Source organism: Chiloscyllium punctatum, chromosome 22, assembly GCF_047496795.1.
Source record: "Chiloscyllium punctatum isolate Juve2018m chromosome 22, sChiPun1.3, whole genome shotgun sequence".
Classification (NCBI taxonomy): domain Eukaryota; kingdom Metazoa; phylum Chordata; class Chondrichthyes; order Orectolobiformes; family Hemiscylliidae; genus Chiloscyllium; species Chiloscyllium punctatum.
In genome coordinates, this window is record NC_092760.1 from 55,741,556 (window position 1) to 55,757,924 (window position 16,369).

At 42.6% G+C, this 16,369-nt stretch overlaps 1 protein-coding gene across 1 annotated transcript in view; it reads left to right on the forward strand.

Annotated features, from left to right (window-relative positions):
* The window catches only part of LOC140493662 (protein inscuteable homolog), a 422,044-nt gene extending 406,420 nt beyond the window's left edge, over window positions 1-15,624 (forward strand). The window contains exons 12-13 of the mRNA XM_072592362.1: window positions 60-136; window positions 11,978-15,624. Coding sequence (XP_072448463.1) covers window positions 60-136; window positions 11,978-12,106 — 206 coding nt within the window. The 3' untranslated portion in view covers window positions 12,107-15,624. The remainder of the gene's footprint in view (window positions 1-59; window positions 137-11,977) is intronic.
* Window positions 15,625-16,369: the final 745 nt, after the last annotated feature.

Here is a 16,369-nt window from a genome sequence, read left to right on the forward strand (position 1 = left end):
TTTATGAGTATTTACACAGTTCCTGACAAACCATGGTTTTTTATTAATCTGATATGTAGGTATTCCTCGTCTGATTGAGCTCTGTCGATTCCCCTCAGAGCGGAATAACAGTGATTCAGTGTTAGTTGCGTGCCTGGTGAGTGATCAATTTAGTCTCACTGATACTTACTTTGATAATTCATGACTTTGTCTTCTATTAATGATCAGCAGTAAAACTTAAAGCATTATTTACAAAATTTGTTCCAATTCTTAAAAATTGCTGACTCACCTAAATATAAGAAATAGGAGTAGGCCATTCAGCCCATCAGCCTGATACACCTTTCATTTGGATCATGGCTGATGTTCTACCTCAACACTATTTTTCCTCACTATTCCCATATCTCATCCTATCCTTAATATCTACAAATCTATCAATCATTGGCTTGGTTATCCTTGAAAATATTCTCATTCTGATTTATTTGTTCTTCACAGAACATTTTTGGAAGTACAAACTTTAGTTGACTTGAAGTTTAATTTTCTCATAGATGAACGAACAATGTTGAGCTTACTTGAAGCAGAAAGCAAAAGTAAACTGTTCTGAAATAAACTCTGGAATAATATATGTGATGCAGTTTTGATGTTGCAGCATATAGTTTATTTTTTCCCTGATTTTTCTTCTATCCAAATATAGAAAGGAGAAAAGCAAATTACGATTAAAACCCCGACTAGTTGCACAGTATCATCTAACCTTTATTTTTAAACTAATCGCAAGATCTGTAGGAGGGAAAGTGCAATTGCTCACGTTTTCAGATGCAGGGGTCATGATTTGTGATTAGCCCATGTCCAGTCCTGTTGAGACAGCAGATCGGTTTTATTCTGCCTCCTCATTTGAATGATTGTAATGTCAAGCTGAACATGAGTCATGTGGTGAGATAGTTCAAAGCTCAGCACTGGAGTAGGGTTAGAATGAGTTTCAACAAGCCTATACCCTTAAAGTCAACCTGTCCCTCTTAAGGGAGGAACTGAAATCAGTGTTAAGAAATGAATGCAGACTGTCTATGCAGAAATTGATTGCAAGGAGAAATACTCAAAACAGTGCAATAATCAAGACAAAACTTGTTTTTAAATGCAGTGCTGGAGTATTAGTGGACGAGATCAACAGGAGGAGGAAACTAATGTTTATGCTAGTGACTAAGAGGTACTCACAGCAACCTAGTGGAAAAAACAGGAACAATTGGGCACGGAGAAATGTTCTCAGGGTGAGAGTCTGGGAACCTATTTCTCATATTGAAAGAAGTTTTATTACATCATGTGGATGGCCAAGATGGTGAATGCATTTTAAAAGGAAATATTCTGCTTTCTGCATGCAACCCAAGCACTCATCCAGAAGCAGTCCTGAGCACCCATGCCTAACATTCAGTTTACCACCTCATTTTCACACATCTTCCCATGCTGCCAAGCTCATTCCCTGCTTCCACATAAGACCAACTATTCATCTATGACAGTCAAATCATGTAAGAGTAATAACTTACATCTCCATTTTCTTCTGGAGCACAAGATGGCCCATATTAGGAGGAAAAAGAGCAAACTTTGTCGGGCACAGACATGCAGCATCACCTGACCCCTCAGAATGAGAAAGCGCTCTGTACTGCGTAAATGACTGGAATAGACTGAAATACGATTACAGGAATATTCAAATTCTAGTATGTTCCTCCTTCCTGCTCCTTCTCAAATCCAAAGTCATCCTCATCCTGCTATCTAGCTTGCACTGCTATCTAGAAATGTCTCTGGTAGAAGATAAAGACTAGGGAAAATCAGAGATCCAGACTAAACATTTTGGCATGCAGGCATTTCTGTCAATGGGCTTCTCAGAGATGTCGGGTCGGACATGGGAGCAAGTGCCACAATGTTATCAGGTAGTTAAATTGCTTGACAAAACACTGCTTACAGCTGACAGATCTGACAAATGGTCACTCAAAATTAAGTTCTGCCATTAGGTATTAAGATGACTAGATAGGGTCAAGGTCAAACAAAATGTTAAACTTATAGAAACCCCAACTATAATAAAGAAAATCACAACCAAACAAGAATGAATCTCCAGACAACACAATTAAGAAAGTGAACAGAATAGTTTCACCAATCATTTCATCGCTGAGGGACGGAGAAATCCTAAAGCATTTAAAAATTGAATCTATGTGTTTGTTTACTACAACATAATGACAACATTCCATTGACACAAACCAGATAGGCAGTTATCCCCATCCCTTCTCTTCCACTTCAGATTTGAAGGGATCCACATGCATAAAATAGGATTGATATCTGCACCAATGCAATGTCTTTTCTTTATACTTAACTTACTGTTTTATAATCTCTTCAGTAATTTGACAAGAAACATAATATCAAGACAGCAAACTGCAGGTTGCCATTTATGAATTTTCCAAGTCACTGGAAGTACTTGAACCTGTCCATTTGGATGATTAAACCAAAGAGCAAGCAGCAAGGAAACTACTACAGCCATTAGTTGTGGGACAAGGAAACTATTTCAGTGGTCAGCAAGAATTGTGGAAGAGAATCAAGCAAACCAAATCAGTGGGAAGAGAATTATGCAAAGTATAATATTCAATTGTTTGGTGTTTAATTGTGTATTTGACTGCCCTCTGTAGTCAAGCCTGTAGAAAAAAAACTGTGTAAAAAATTGTATCTTGCATATCTCCCTATTTCGCCTCTCACCTAAACCCATGTCTCTTAGTACTTCAATCCTAGGAAACAGATTCTGACTATCAACCTCCTACATTTCAACCCTGGGAAACAGACTCTGACTAACCATACTCTCCCTGCCTCTTAATTTTATATACTTCTATCTAATTGCCCTCAGTCTCTGACACTCAAGTGAAAACAATCTAAGTTTGTTCAACCTCTCCTTATAGCTAATACACTCTAATCCAGGCAACGTCCTGGTAAATCTCTTCTGCACCCTCTCATAAGAGTCCTGCAAGTAACTGTATACATTGCTGGAATTTGACTTCCCAAAATACATCATCTCGCTTGTCTGTTTTAAATTCCATTTTCCATTTCTCTGCCCAACTTTCCAACTGATCGATATCCTGCTTTATGCTTTGATAAACTTCCTAACTATCCACAGTTCCACCAATTTTCATGTCATCTCCAAGCTTACTAATAAGATGACCTACATTTTCATCCAAAGCATTTACATATTTTACAAATGACAGAGGTCCCAGCATTGAACCTTGCAGAAGACATCTGGTCACAGACCTCTAGTCAGAAAAATACCCTCCAATACCCTCTGTCTCCTATGACCAAATCAATTTTGTATCTAATTTGCCAACTTACCATGGATCCCATATGACTTCATCTTCTGAACCACCTCACCATGAGGGGCCTTGTCAAGTGCTTTAGTAAAGTTCATGTCGATAACTTCCACTGCCCTATCCTCTTCAATTATCTTCATCACATCTTTAAAAAACTCAATCAAGTTTGTGTGACAAGACCCACCTAGCATAATGCCATTCACCCTATCCCTAATAAGTCAACACTGTGCTCCTCCTCCCAGCTTACAAGCAGACATTGAAGCTTGAGGGCCCAATACAGAAAGTGGTGTAGTGTTGGCCAGAGGCAATGGAAGAGTAAGTGAACTGGGCCATATTCAAGAACTCAGCAGCCAACTTAGACTAGTATGCAACTACTGCTACAGACTTCATTAGTAAATGTGTAGAAGACAATGTGCCAAAGAAGTTATTCCAAATGTTCCCAACTGGAAACCATAGATGAACTGGAAGATCCATTCCTTATTGAAGTCCAGGTCTGAGGCGTACAAGTAAGGTGATCCTGACCTACACAGGAAATCCAGGTACGATTTACACAAGCCCATTAGAGATGCCCAGAAGCAATAACAAACTAAACTTGAAACCCAGACTAATCACATGGGCACCCTTCGTTTGCTGCAAGGCTTACATGACATAATGGGTTACAAAGCGAAAGTCGAACTGAATCATGGGTAACAGTACACCTATATCTGACAAGCTCAATGCATTCTACACTGTCTTTGAATGGAAGATCAATGAGACAATATCACCTATCCCATTAACCTCAAATGCACCTATACTCATGGTCACTGCCACAGACACTAGAGTGGCCTTCTTGATTGTGAACCCACAGAAAGTGACCGACTCAAATTGAGTCCCTGGTTATGCACAAGATCCTGCATGGACCAGCTGGCAAGAGTATTTGCAGACATCTTTAACCTCTCCTTACTCTGATCTGAATTCCCCATCTGCTTCAGGAAGACCACCATCAACCCGATGTCAAAGAAAAATCATGCAGTGTACCTCAATGACTACCACACAGTGGCTCTGACTTCCATAATAATGAAGTGCTTTGAGAGGTTAGTCATGGTTCATATCAATCCAGCCTACCAAATTGCCTTGATCCTTTGCAGTTCACCTACTGGTACAACAGATCCACAATAGGAGCCATCTCCCTGTCCCTATACGCATCCCTGGAACATCTGGATAACACGACTCCTACTTATTGGCTACCATTCCACCTTCAACACCATAATTCCAAACAAACTCATCGCAAAACTCCGAGAGCTAGGTCTTGGCTCCCTCCTCTGTAACTGGACCCTTGGCTCCCATAGATCGCAATCAGTAAGAATAAGTGACAACACCCCCTCGGACGTAATCTTCGACACCAGTGCCCTGCAAGGCTGTGTACTCAGTCCCCACTATACTCCATATACACTGAGGATTGTGTGACCAAATTCTGCCCCAACTCCTTTTACAAGTTTGCCGACAACACTACTGTTGCAGGCAGATCTCAAGCAATGACAAGACAGAGTACAGGAAAGAGGTTAACTGCTAAGCAACATGGTGTAAAGACAACAATCTCTCCATCAACGTAAGCAAAATGAAGGAGCTGGTCATTGACCTAAGGAAGCGTGGTGAAGGGAACGCACCTGCCTGCACCAATAATGTTGATGCAGCTTTTTTAATTTAATATTGCTCTCTTTGCACCTCCTCTACAGCCATAACATTTTATTTTCTACTTTGTTCTCTTACCTTATTGCACTTTGAATGATATGATCTGCCTTTTCTGCACATGAAGCAAAACTTTTCACTGTACCTCGGTATTTGTGAAAATAATAAATTAAATCAAATCAAGTCGATTCTTTTCCAAATGCACAGAAATCCTCTTCATAAGAATCTTCTCCAATAATTTCCCAACCAGTGATGGCTCAATGGGTCTATAATTTTCTGCATTATCCCTTTTGTCCTTCTTAAACAGAGGAACAAAATTGGTTATTCACCAGTCTTCTGGCACTTTGCCTGTGGCTAAAGAGGATACAACGATCTTTGTCAAGGCCCCGGCAATCTCCTCCCTTACCTCAACAACCGACTGGACAGCTGACTACTGATCGTGCAGATTCCTGACTGACAATCCTCTGACCAGCATGCATTGGACTTGAATGTGGCCCTGTAGTGACTGGAACCAGGTCGACCTCATTGACTATGAGGTCCTTGATTTGTGTTGTTAACCTGGGCCAACAGCAGGCCCTGGGTGACCAATATTAACAGAGGATTTAGAATCTCCTCAGTTCAGGTACTGACTCCAAGCTGGCTGGCCACAGCCAGTGTACTGTGCAGAAATAAATGAAAGTAAAAATTGCACAACACCAGGTTATAATCCAACAGGCTTCTTTGGAAGCGCTAGCTTTCTGACTGCTGCTCCTTCCTCGGGTGGTGGTGGAGCATAAGACCCAGAATTTATAGCTAAAGATTACAGTGTCATGCAACTGAAATGAGATATTGAACAAACCAGCCTGCAGCCTTCTCCGACAGAGCACGGAGAACATTTTACAAGGGCTACCCCAGGTTGCTGTTTATCTGGATTACGTACTAATAACAGGGAAGACCAATAAAGAGCACTTTGGAGAATTTGGACAGTACTTAAACATTTCTCCCAGGTGGGTGTACATCTTAGATGGGAAAAATGTATGATCCAGGTATCCCAAGTGATCAGCTTGGGTTACAGAGTAGGCAAAACTGGGTTCTGGCACCAAAATGCGCCCCCCCAAATTAAATTGTCCTCTACTTAGAGGAGGCAAGTGGCTGTCACTATTGTTCCTGATGCTGTTTTACCTCCCCCCACATGTGGAAGTATCAAATGTAATCTGATGTGGAGTCTTCTCCCCATCAACAACTCTGCTGGAGCTATTCCTGTTGTTGTGTGTAGGGTGGTCCTATCATCGAACAGGAACCTCACTGGAAAAGGATTGGGGTTGGAGGAAGGATGTAGTGATTGGAACCAGATGGACCTCACTGAGTCTGAGATGCTTAATTGATATTAACCTTGCCAATTAGCAGGCCCTGGCTGACCATTATCAACAGGTGATTTAGTATCTCCTCCATTCAGGGCATTGACTCTGAGCTGGCTGACTACAGCCAGTGCACTGTGCACAAGTAAATAATGGGGGTGACTTGGTAACACAATACCAGCCTCTGTGCAGTAATTTCAGGCCCACTCCCTGGACCTGTGATTTAAACCTCTGACTCTGACTGCCTCAAATACATGACTGTGCCTCAGCCCTGGACTGAGTGGACACGGACCTTAACTTATCGTACTGGGATCCCCTGACTTAATGCAGTCTTCACCATGGATATCCAATCCCTCGACAACTCCATCCGCTATGACCTGGGCCTCCAAGCCCTCCGTTTCTTCCTCTCCCGACGTCCCCAACAGTACCCTTTCACCGACGCTCTCATTCATTTTGGCTGAACTGGTCCTCACCCTTAACGATTTCTCCTTCGAATCCTCCCACCTCCTCCAGACCAAAGGGGTAGCAATGGGCACCTGTGTGGGGCCCAGCTATGCCTGTCTCTTTTTTTGGCTACGTAGAACAGTCCATCTTCCGTAGTTACATTGGCACCACTCACCACCTCTTCCTTCACTACATTGATGACTGCATTGGCACCACCTCATGCTCCCACGAGGAGGTTGAGCAATTCATCAACACATTCCACCCGGATCTTAAATTTACCTGGACCATCTCTAGACACCTCCCTCCCTTTCCTGGACCTCTCCATCTCCATTAATGACGACCGACTTGCCACTGACATCTTTTACAAACCCACTGATTCCCACAGCTATCTGGATTATACCTCTTCCTACCCTACCTCCTGCAAAAATGCCATCCCATATTCCCAATTCCTCCGCCTCTGCCGTATCTGCTCCCAGGAGGACCAGTTCCACCACAGAACACACCAGATGGCCTCCTCCTTTAGAGACCACAATTTCCCTTCCCATGTGGTTAAAGGTGCCCTCCAACACATCTCATTCACATCCTGCCCTTCTGCCCTCAAACCCCATCCCTCCAACTGTAACAAGGACAGACCCCCCCCCCACCCCCACCCCCGGTGCTCACCTTCCACCCTACGAACCTTCGCATAAATCACATCATCCGACGACATTTCTACATTTCTGCCACCTCCAAACGGACCCTACCACCAGGGATATATTTTGCTCCCCACCCATTTCAGCTTTTCACAAAGACCATTCCCTCCATGACTACCTGGTCAGGTCCATGCCCCCCAACAACCCACCCTCCCGTCCTGGCACCGTCCCCTGCCACCGCAGGAATTGCAAAACCAGCGCCCACACCTCCTTCCTCACCTCCATCCAAGGCCCCAAAGGAGCCTTCCACATCCATCAAGGTTTCACCTGCACATCCACTAATATCATTTATTGTACCCGTTGCTCCCAATGCGGTCTCCTCTACATTGGGGAGACTGGAAGCCTCCTCACAGAACGCTTTGGGGAACATCTCCAGGACACCCGCACCAATCAACCACACTGCCCTGTGGCCCAACATTTCAACTTCCCCTCCTGCTCTGCCGAGGACATGGTGGTCCTGGGCCTCCTCCACCGCTGCCCCCTCACCACCTGACGCTGGAGGAAGAATGTCTCATCGTCTGCCTCGGAACACTTCAACCCGAGGGCATCAATGTGGATTTCACTAGTTTCCTCATTTCCCCTTCTCCCACCTCACCCCAGCTCCAGCCTTCCAGCTCAGCGCCACCCTCAGGCTGTCCTACCTGCCTATCCTTCCTTTCCACCTATCCACTCTGCCCTCCTCCCCACCCCCATTCACCCATTGTACTCTTTGCTACCTTCCCCCACCCTCCTCTCTGACCTATCACCTTCATCCCCACCCCCATTCACCTATTGTACTCTATGCTACTTTCTCCCCACCCCCATCGCCCTCTCATTTATCTCTCCACTCTGCAGGCGCCCTGTCTCTATTCCTGATGAAGGGCTTTTGCCTGAAACGTCTATTTTCCTGTTCCTCGGATGTTGCCTGACCTGCTGTGCTTTTCCAGCACCACTCTAATCGAGACTCTGGATTACAGCATCTGCAGTCCTTGTTTTTAACCTTAATGCAGTCCTGGTTGACTTTGTTTAGAGCTAATCCTCTTCGATCATGAGAGATGGCCATCTCTACGCCTCAGACCTGAGCAGCTTGATCCAATCTCTGAACTGGATGCCTGTGCCTGTCTGTAAAATGTTCTCATAGCAGTATTACAATGAAAGTTGCCAATGTGTTCCAACATACAGCATTTACAGTGCAGAAGCATATGGTATGTCGATCAGAGATATGTCATGATGATGTGATTAGGCTTGGTAGGTGTCAGGTGCCAATGTCAGTGAAGGTGGAGTTTGTGTCGGTACTGATCATGGAGTGTGCCCTGAGATGTTGCTAGCTCCTACCCAAGATTGAGGTCTGACAGAGCAGTTTCTAAAACATTGCTTTGGTGGGTTAGCAGCTTCATAAAGAATGAAGACAGTGGGTACAGCAGATGGAGTTTAATGCAGTAAGTATGAAGTCATGTGCTTTAAACGGAAGAAATGAAAACAGATTATTGGTTAAGTGGAAAGAAACGCCACAAAAGTATAACACAGAGAGATGTGGGATATTCCTGTGCATGAACACAAACGGTCAGCATGGATGTGCAATTAGTAATTATGAAATCAAATGGATTTATTACTAGGGGATTGGAGTTTAAAAATAGGGAAGTCTTGTTTCAGCATTCAGCATGTTATTGGGGCTGCACATGGAGTGCTGTGTACAGATTCAGCCCCCGTATTTAAGAAATAATATATTGACATTGAAGGCAATTCAAATACATTCACTGGGCTCAGTCCTGGCATTCAGCGGTTGACTCATCAAGAATGGCTAAATAGGATAGGTCTTTATTCATTCTCCATCATCTCCCAGACCATCCACAACTTCTTCATCTCAGGGAAGCTCCCATCCACAACTCTAATCTCATAGTCCCGGAACCCCACACCGCCCAATTCTACCTCTGACCCAAAATTCACAAACCTGACTGCCCCGGTTGGCCCATCGTCTCTGCCTACTCTAGCCCCACTGCAGTTATCTCCTTATATCTCAATTTCGTCCTGTTCTCCTTGGTCCAGGATCTCCCCACACACATTCAGGACACCTTTCACACCTTCCACACCCTCTACTCCCTCCATGACTTTCATTTCCCTGGCCCCCAACACCTCATCTTCACCATGGGCATCCAGTCCCTGTACAGTTCCATCTGCCATGGTGAAGTCCTCCAAGCCCTCCATTTCTTCCTTGCACACTAAATTAGTCCCCCTCCACTGACGCACTCATTCGATTGGCTGAACTGGTCCTCACTCTCAACAACTTCTCCTTCAGACCAAATGGATAGTTATGGGCACCCACATGGGCCCAGCCAAGCCTGCGTCTTTACTAGATATTTGGAACAGTTCATCTTCCGCAGTTATACTGGCACCATCCCCTACCTCTTCCTTCGCTACATTGATGACTGTATCAGTGCCACCTCATGCTCCCACAAGGAAGTTGAACAGTTTACTAACCCCACCAACTTCTTCCACCCTGATCTAAGGTCACCTGGACCATCTTGTATGCCTCCCTCCCCTTCCTGGAGCTCTCCATCTCAGTTTCCAGTGACTGACTCAACACAGACATCTATTTCAAACCCACCAACTCCCACAGCTACCTGGACTACACCTCCTCCTTCCACACCACACCACCCCCTCCACGCCCCCCACCAACCCATCCTCCACACCTGGCAGCTTCCCTTGACACTACACAAGGTGTAAAACCTGTGCCCACACCTCCACCCTCACCTCCATCCAAGGCCCCAAAGGATCCTTCCACACCTGGCAGAGATTTCCAGGCTGTTGCAGCTGTACAGGACATTCTTTTGGACATTTTTGGAATATTGTGAGCAGTTCTGGTCTTCCTCCTATCAGAAAGATGTTGTGAAACCTGAAAGGGTTCAGAAAATGTTTACAGGGATGTTGCCAGGGTTGGAAGGTTTGAGCTATAAGGAGAGGCTGAATAAGTTGGGGCTGTTTTCCCTGGAGTGTTGGAGGCTGAGAGGTGACCTTATAGATCATGGATGAGGTAAATAGATATGGTCCGGGGTGGGGAGTCCAGAACTAGAGGAGAAAGATGTAAAAGGGACTTAAGGGGCAACATTTTGACGCAGAGGGTGGTTTGTAAATGGATAGCATAGAGCAGTAGGGTTAATTTTGGTTTGCTATAGTCAATAACTAACACAAATATAATGGCTTCCTTCTACATTGTAATATCCTAAATTTCTACAGTAAAAATCAGTCATAAAATTCAAATGATCATCATAAAATATTATAAATTGAGATGGATTGATACCAAAAGCAAAACTACTAAAGGCGGACAGAATATGTGCCAGAACAGACTCTACTGCCTGGAGGTGCAAGGTATGAAATCGTCCTCTTAGCAGAATTTGCATGGAGATTCCCATTTTGAGAGTTGATCTGAGATGATTGATGAACTGTTATCACAAAAATAGTACTTAATTTTTCAGACTGGAAATGCAAGTACATACAAGATATTTAATGCCATATATGTAGCAGTAATAGGATGCATCAGGAATTCAGATAGATACTAAGCTTAAGTGATGAATGTTGTGTAGCATGAAAGGTTTATTTCCTCTGTTCTATGGGAAAAAATGACTCAGGACTCCAATTCTTGAACAGTGCTGTATGTCGGAAAACACATGTGGCAGAAAGCTTCTCGGCACTCATTGTGAGGAATAACCTGTAAGTAGCTACATGGATGGTGAATATTAAAGCTACCGGCAAGCTTAGAACTGTATTTAAGTAAGAGTCGATGCCTCTCAAAAAAAAATAAACTTGCTTAAGATTTAAAAAGCTTGCATTTTGATGTAGTGCCTTTCCCAACCATCAGACATCAAACCAACTTTTCAAGCAGCAAACAGGTTATGTCATATAATTCTAAAGTCAGCAAATGAATGAAAGGAAAAAAGAGAAGTTTCTGGAGAATTTCAGTACGTCTGGTAGCATTTATGGGGAGAAAGCAAAGTTATTGTTTCCAGTTCTGAAGAAGGGTTACTGGACTTGAAATGCTAACTCTGCTTTCTCTCCACAGATGCTGCCGGGATGGCTGAGTTTCTCAAGCTATTTCTGTTTTGTTTCAGATCGCCAGTATCTGCAGTTCTTTGTTTTAGTTGAATGAATGAAAAGATTGGGGGAGGAATATTGACATAGACACGCCTAGAAATTTCCTTTCTCCTGCTAATCATAGGATCTTTAAAGGCCATTAGAACCAACAGCCAGGAAGAAAAATACATGCAAAAGAAATAAAAGCATGGGCTAGCAATGTGAAAATAGAAGTGGTGATAAATTACATGATAAAAGTATTAAAAAGACATCCCGATAAATAGATTAAAATAATATATTTAATGTAAAACAGCTGAATTAACAAACAAATGCCTCTTCACAGCAAATAAATTTATTATAAGAAGTGTTACGTTATGCACTGTCACTTTGTTTTACAGGTTCTGGCCAGGCATTAGCTCTTAACTAATTCAGTTGTTATATCAATATGATGTTTTCTGATCTATGACTCTGTCTATTCTAGGCAGCATTGCGGAGACTGGCAGCTTCCTGTCCACAAAGCTTTGAGGAATCAGACTACCAGCAGCTAATTAAACCTCGGCTTGTAGACTCTTTTTTGCTCTGCTCAAATATGGAAGAAAGTTTTGTCTGAAAGTGATCTGGAAAAGTCTGAAAGACACTTGAAGTCCTGGATTTAATCACAACTGCTTCAGAAAAGTGCTACATTTTAATGCTTTCATTCATAAAACATAAAGCAAATGCTATTATAAATTTTACAAGGAAACATCAATGGAAAGTGCTGCAATGTTTCATACTGTTGAACATTCTCAAAGGATGTGCCTCCAGTCAAATCTCACTCTACCATAATCACACTGAACATTTCTGCACTAAGACATAAACAAAACTTATTTGAAATATATGGAAAATTTTATTTCCTTACTTTACTTCCCAGTGGACTAAAATTTAATCCATGGTGACCAGAAACTGACTTTGCATTTATATGCTTGGAATGAACATTCCCTAGCTGCACTATATTCAATCAAATCATTCCCTATTAAGAGAGTGTGGATATCCAATGTCACTATCCTTCACACATAAGGAAGATTTTGGGCCCTGAGGTAAACAAAATTATTCAGGAAAATTTACTGGGATAATTTTCAATTTCCATGGGCAGGTGGATGATTTGTTCACCCACTGAGAGGTGCTCAGGTAAAACATAAATCCTTCAACATTTCTAGTTACCTCATTCCTAGCTCATGTGTTACTCTAAGCTCTTTCTCTGTCAGACTACAGCAGTCCCAATAACAGTTTTTCTGCTTTCCTTTGAGGAATATGGGAAGAGTAGCAGTTGATTTGTCCCGTTAAATGCTCCTTTATTCAAAAAAAACATAGCTGATCTGGTTGTCATCTCTGAGTCCATAGTCATGAATTTCCTTCACTATCGAAAGTCTATATAACTCAGCCTTGAATAAATTCAGTGACTCAGTCTCCACTACCTTCTGGGGAAGATAATTCCATATACTAATGGCCCTTTGAGAGAAAATGTTCAATGGGCCAACTAATAACACTCTAATAGTTTTGCTGCTTCTGAGAAACATCCAACTATCTTGTGTCTCTGAGCTATTCACACTGCTTTCCAAGTTTCAGGCAATTTTGGTGAGTCTGGAGTAAACAAGACTCTTCAGGAAAAGATACTGCGATAATTTTCAACTTCATTATTGGGTGGATGATTTACTCTGCCAGGTCTTCACAGGAGGCGAAGTTAAAAATTAACGCAGTGTCTTCAAAACTTTATTTTTTAGAAGTTACATAATTACTGTCAACAGCTCCTTTTTTTTAGATTACTTACAGTGTGGAAACAGGCCCTTTGGCCCAACAAGTCCACACTGACCCTCCAAAGAGCAACCCACCCAGACCCATTCCCCTAACACTATGGGCAATTTAGCATGGCCAAATCAACTAACTGACACATCTTTGGACTGTGGGAGGAAACCCACGCAGACAACGTGCAAACTCCACATAGAGTTACCTGAGGCAGGAATTGAACCTGGGTTTTCTGCCACTGTGAGGCAGCAGTGCTAACCACTGTACCACCATGCCGCCCAAGTTGGTGTGGACTTGTTTGCAGTTAAAGGAAAAAAAGTGGACCTCTTTCTGAAAGTGATTTGCTGTTTTCCTCTGAGGCTGTGTGTCCACTTTTTCTCTGCCTCCAGCTCCTCAATGTTTGCCTGTCCTTTAAGTTTCCTAGCCCACACGGTTTTGTATCTAACTTCCATCATAATGATATTGTCTCCAAGTTAAGTCACAATGTCATCTGGATAAGGATTTCTTTTTAATCCAAGAAAACTACACTTAGTAGGTTTATAACTCTTCAGCAACTTATTTTCAAAAATTCTGAAGATTCCACAGATCCTTTTAAGAAATGTTTCTTTCTGCACTGTTTCCCGGTCTAGGATCCTATCACATGTGACGTTGCTGCTCCTTTAAAAAGATTATTCTTAATCGGGATTGGGGGAAGTGACTCAAGGGAGCTGAGAGATAAATGGGAGGGAAGATTTTTTTATGACAGAGGCCATAAAGGCAGAGGTTCCGATTCGTCTGGAAATACTTGAAAAAGCTTTTAAGTTTTTAAAAAAATACTTGTACAATGAAAGGGGAATGGCCAGTTCTCCCAGTTCAGGGGTTTGGTTTGGTTTTAGCAAGCTGTCTGTTTGAAGCAGCTGGTCAAGGTTCTAACAGGGAACCCAAAGGAGCTGCTGGACCCAAAGAAATAGTTCCACGTTGATCCTCTCTCGCTGCAATCTCTCTCCTGTGTTTGAATTTACCTTCTTGCCAAAGGGTGTTATGGGATGTTATGGAAAACTGGAACAGTTCTTTGTTAAGTTGTGTTTTCATGTCGATTGAGTTTTCAGATAGGTTAAGTTATTCTAAATTTGGTTCTCTTTTGTTCGTGCCTCATTCAGTAGTCGGTAAATAAATTGCTTGTTTTGTTCAACGCTAAGTGTTTGGGCTAGCTGAATCACTCCTGGAATATTCACTATACACCTGATTAAAACAATTAGGAAAGGTAGGATCTTGAAATGTTTTGAGGGGGTCTGGCCTGGTCCATAACACGCATTAATAACACATTTCCATGTTGAGAATTGACCGCATTTCGAATGAACAACAATTAAAAGTTTTTTTTTTTAAAATACACCCTTGGAAAATAAACAACAAGTTCACATAGAATGCTTTTCCCCTATCCCTACTGAAAAAATTACATGCTGTCTCTTATCTGGTTCTTTCAGTGAGGGAATATGAATTAGTTATTCCTTCGCTTCATATGTCGCAATGAACGATTCCAATTTAAAGGACTTCTGTTCCATAACAATGAAACTAATTTGTAAGTTTGCAGAAAATGTGCCTATAAAAGAACTCTGCAAGATCTTGGAGGTTGAAGATTTGGGGCATGGGGATAATAGTTATTTGGCATCAGTACTAACTCAAAGGATTTATATTTTCTGGCAACCAGTATATTTTTCTATCAACAATTAGCTGAAACTGATGTGCTAGGCAAAAGTTAATGTAGCCAAAGACTTGGCAAGCAAGTACATGCTTAAATGTCAAGCTTTATTTTAGCATAGTTATTCTTGATAATAAAATGACTGAGATTGGATCACAAAATTAAAAATTGCAGGAACTCCCTTGCAGTAAAGTTACAATCCAATATATTTGGAAATATTTACTTAAAAACCAATTCTGAAAGTGCAATTTGACCCAGAGTCTCCATGTTAACTTTGCTATGATCTCGTGAGGAAGAGTGCGTGCTTTCCTCTTTCTCAATCGATTTCACCTCAGCAGAAGTTTTGTTTAAAAAGGTTATGCTTACCAATTCAGTCAGTGTTCGACTGCTTATATTTGATTATAAAAACTCCCAAGCAGACATTTTTAAGAGAAAAAAAAGTTTTATTGTAATTAGTCCTGTCTGAGACAAATTATAAAAACATTTTGACTTTCCTCATAGACACTTGAAATTGAACAAGTGCAAAATAGATTCCAGAGAAGGAGAATACATTAAGTTCAGTAAAATAGATGGATTTTGCACTTTTGTGACATTGCTGGCTTTTGGTTTAACTTGGTGGTTCTCCTCAGTTCAGCACCAAGTGTTTTAAAGATATCGAAGAGTGTGGTGCTGGAAAAGCACAGCGGGTCAGGCAGCAACTGAGAAGCAGGCGTGTCGACGTTTTGAGCATAAGCTCTTCATCAAGAATGGGGGGTGGGGTGGCCCGAGGGGGCTGAGAGATAAAAGGGAGTGGGTGGGGTTGGGGGGAATGTAGCTGGGAAGGCGATAGGTAGGTGAAGGTGGGGGTGAAGGTGATAGGTGGGAAGGAAGATAAGACAGTTCAAGAGGGCGGAGCTGAATTGGAAGGTTCAATCTGGGATAAGGTGGGAGAAGGGGAAATGAGGAAACTGACTAAATCCACATTGATCCTGTGTGGTTGGAGGGTCCCAACACGGAAGATGAGACATTCTTTCTTCAGGCGCTGGGTGGCTAGAGTTTGGCAGTGGAGGAGGCCCAGGATTTGCATATCTTTAGTGGAGTGGGAAAGGAAGTTAAAGTGTTCGGCCACTGGGTAGTGGGGTTGTTTCGTGCATTTGTCCCAGAGATGATCCCTGAAATGTTTCGCAAGTTGCCGTCCTGTCTCCCCAATGTAGAGGAGACCACATTGAGAGCAACGGACACAGCAGATGATATGTGTGGAAGTACAAGTAAATCTCTGTCAGATGTGGAAGGATCTTTTAGGCCCTTGGACAGAGGTAAGGAGGGTGGTGTGGGCACAGGTTTTACACCTCTTGTGGTGGCAGGGGAAGGTGCCGGGAGTGGAGAGCGGGCTGGATGGGGGTGTGGACCTAACAAGGGAGTCGTGGACAGAAT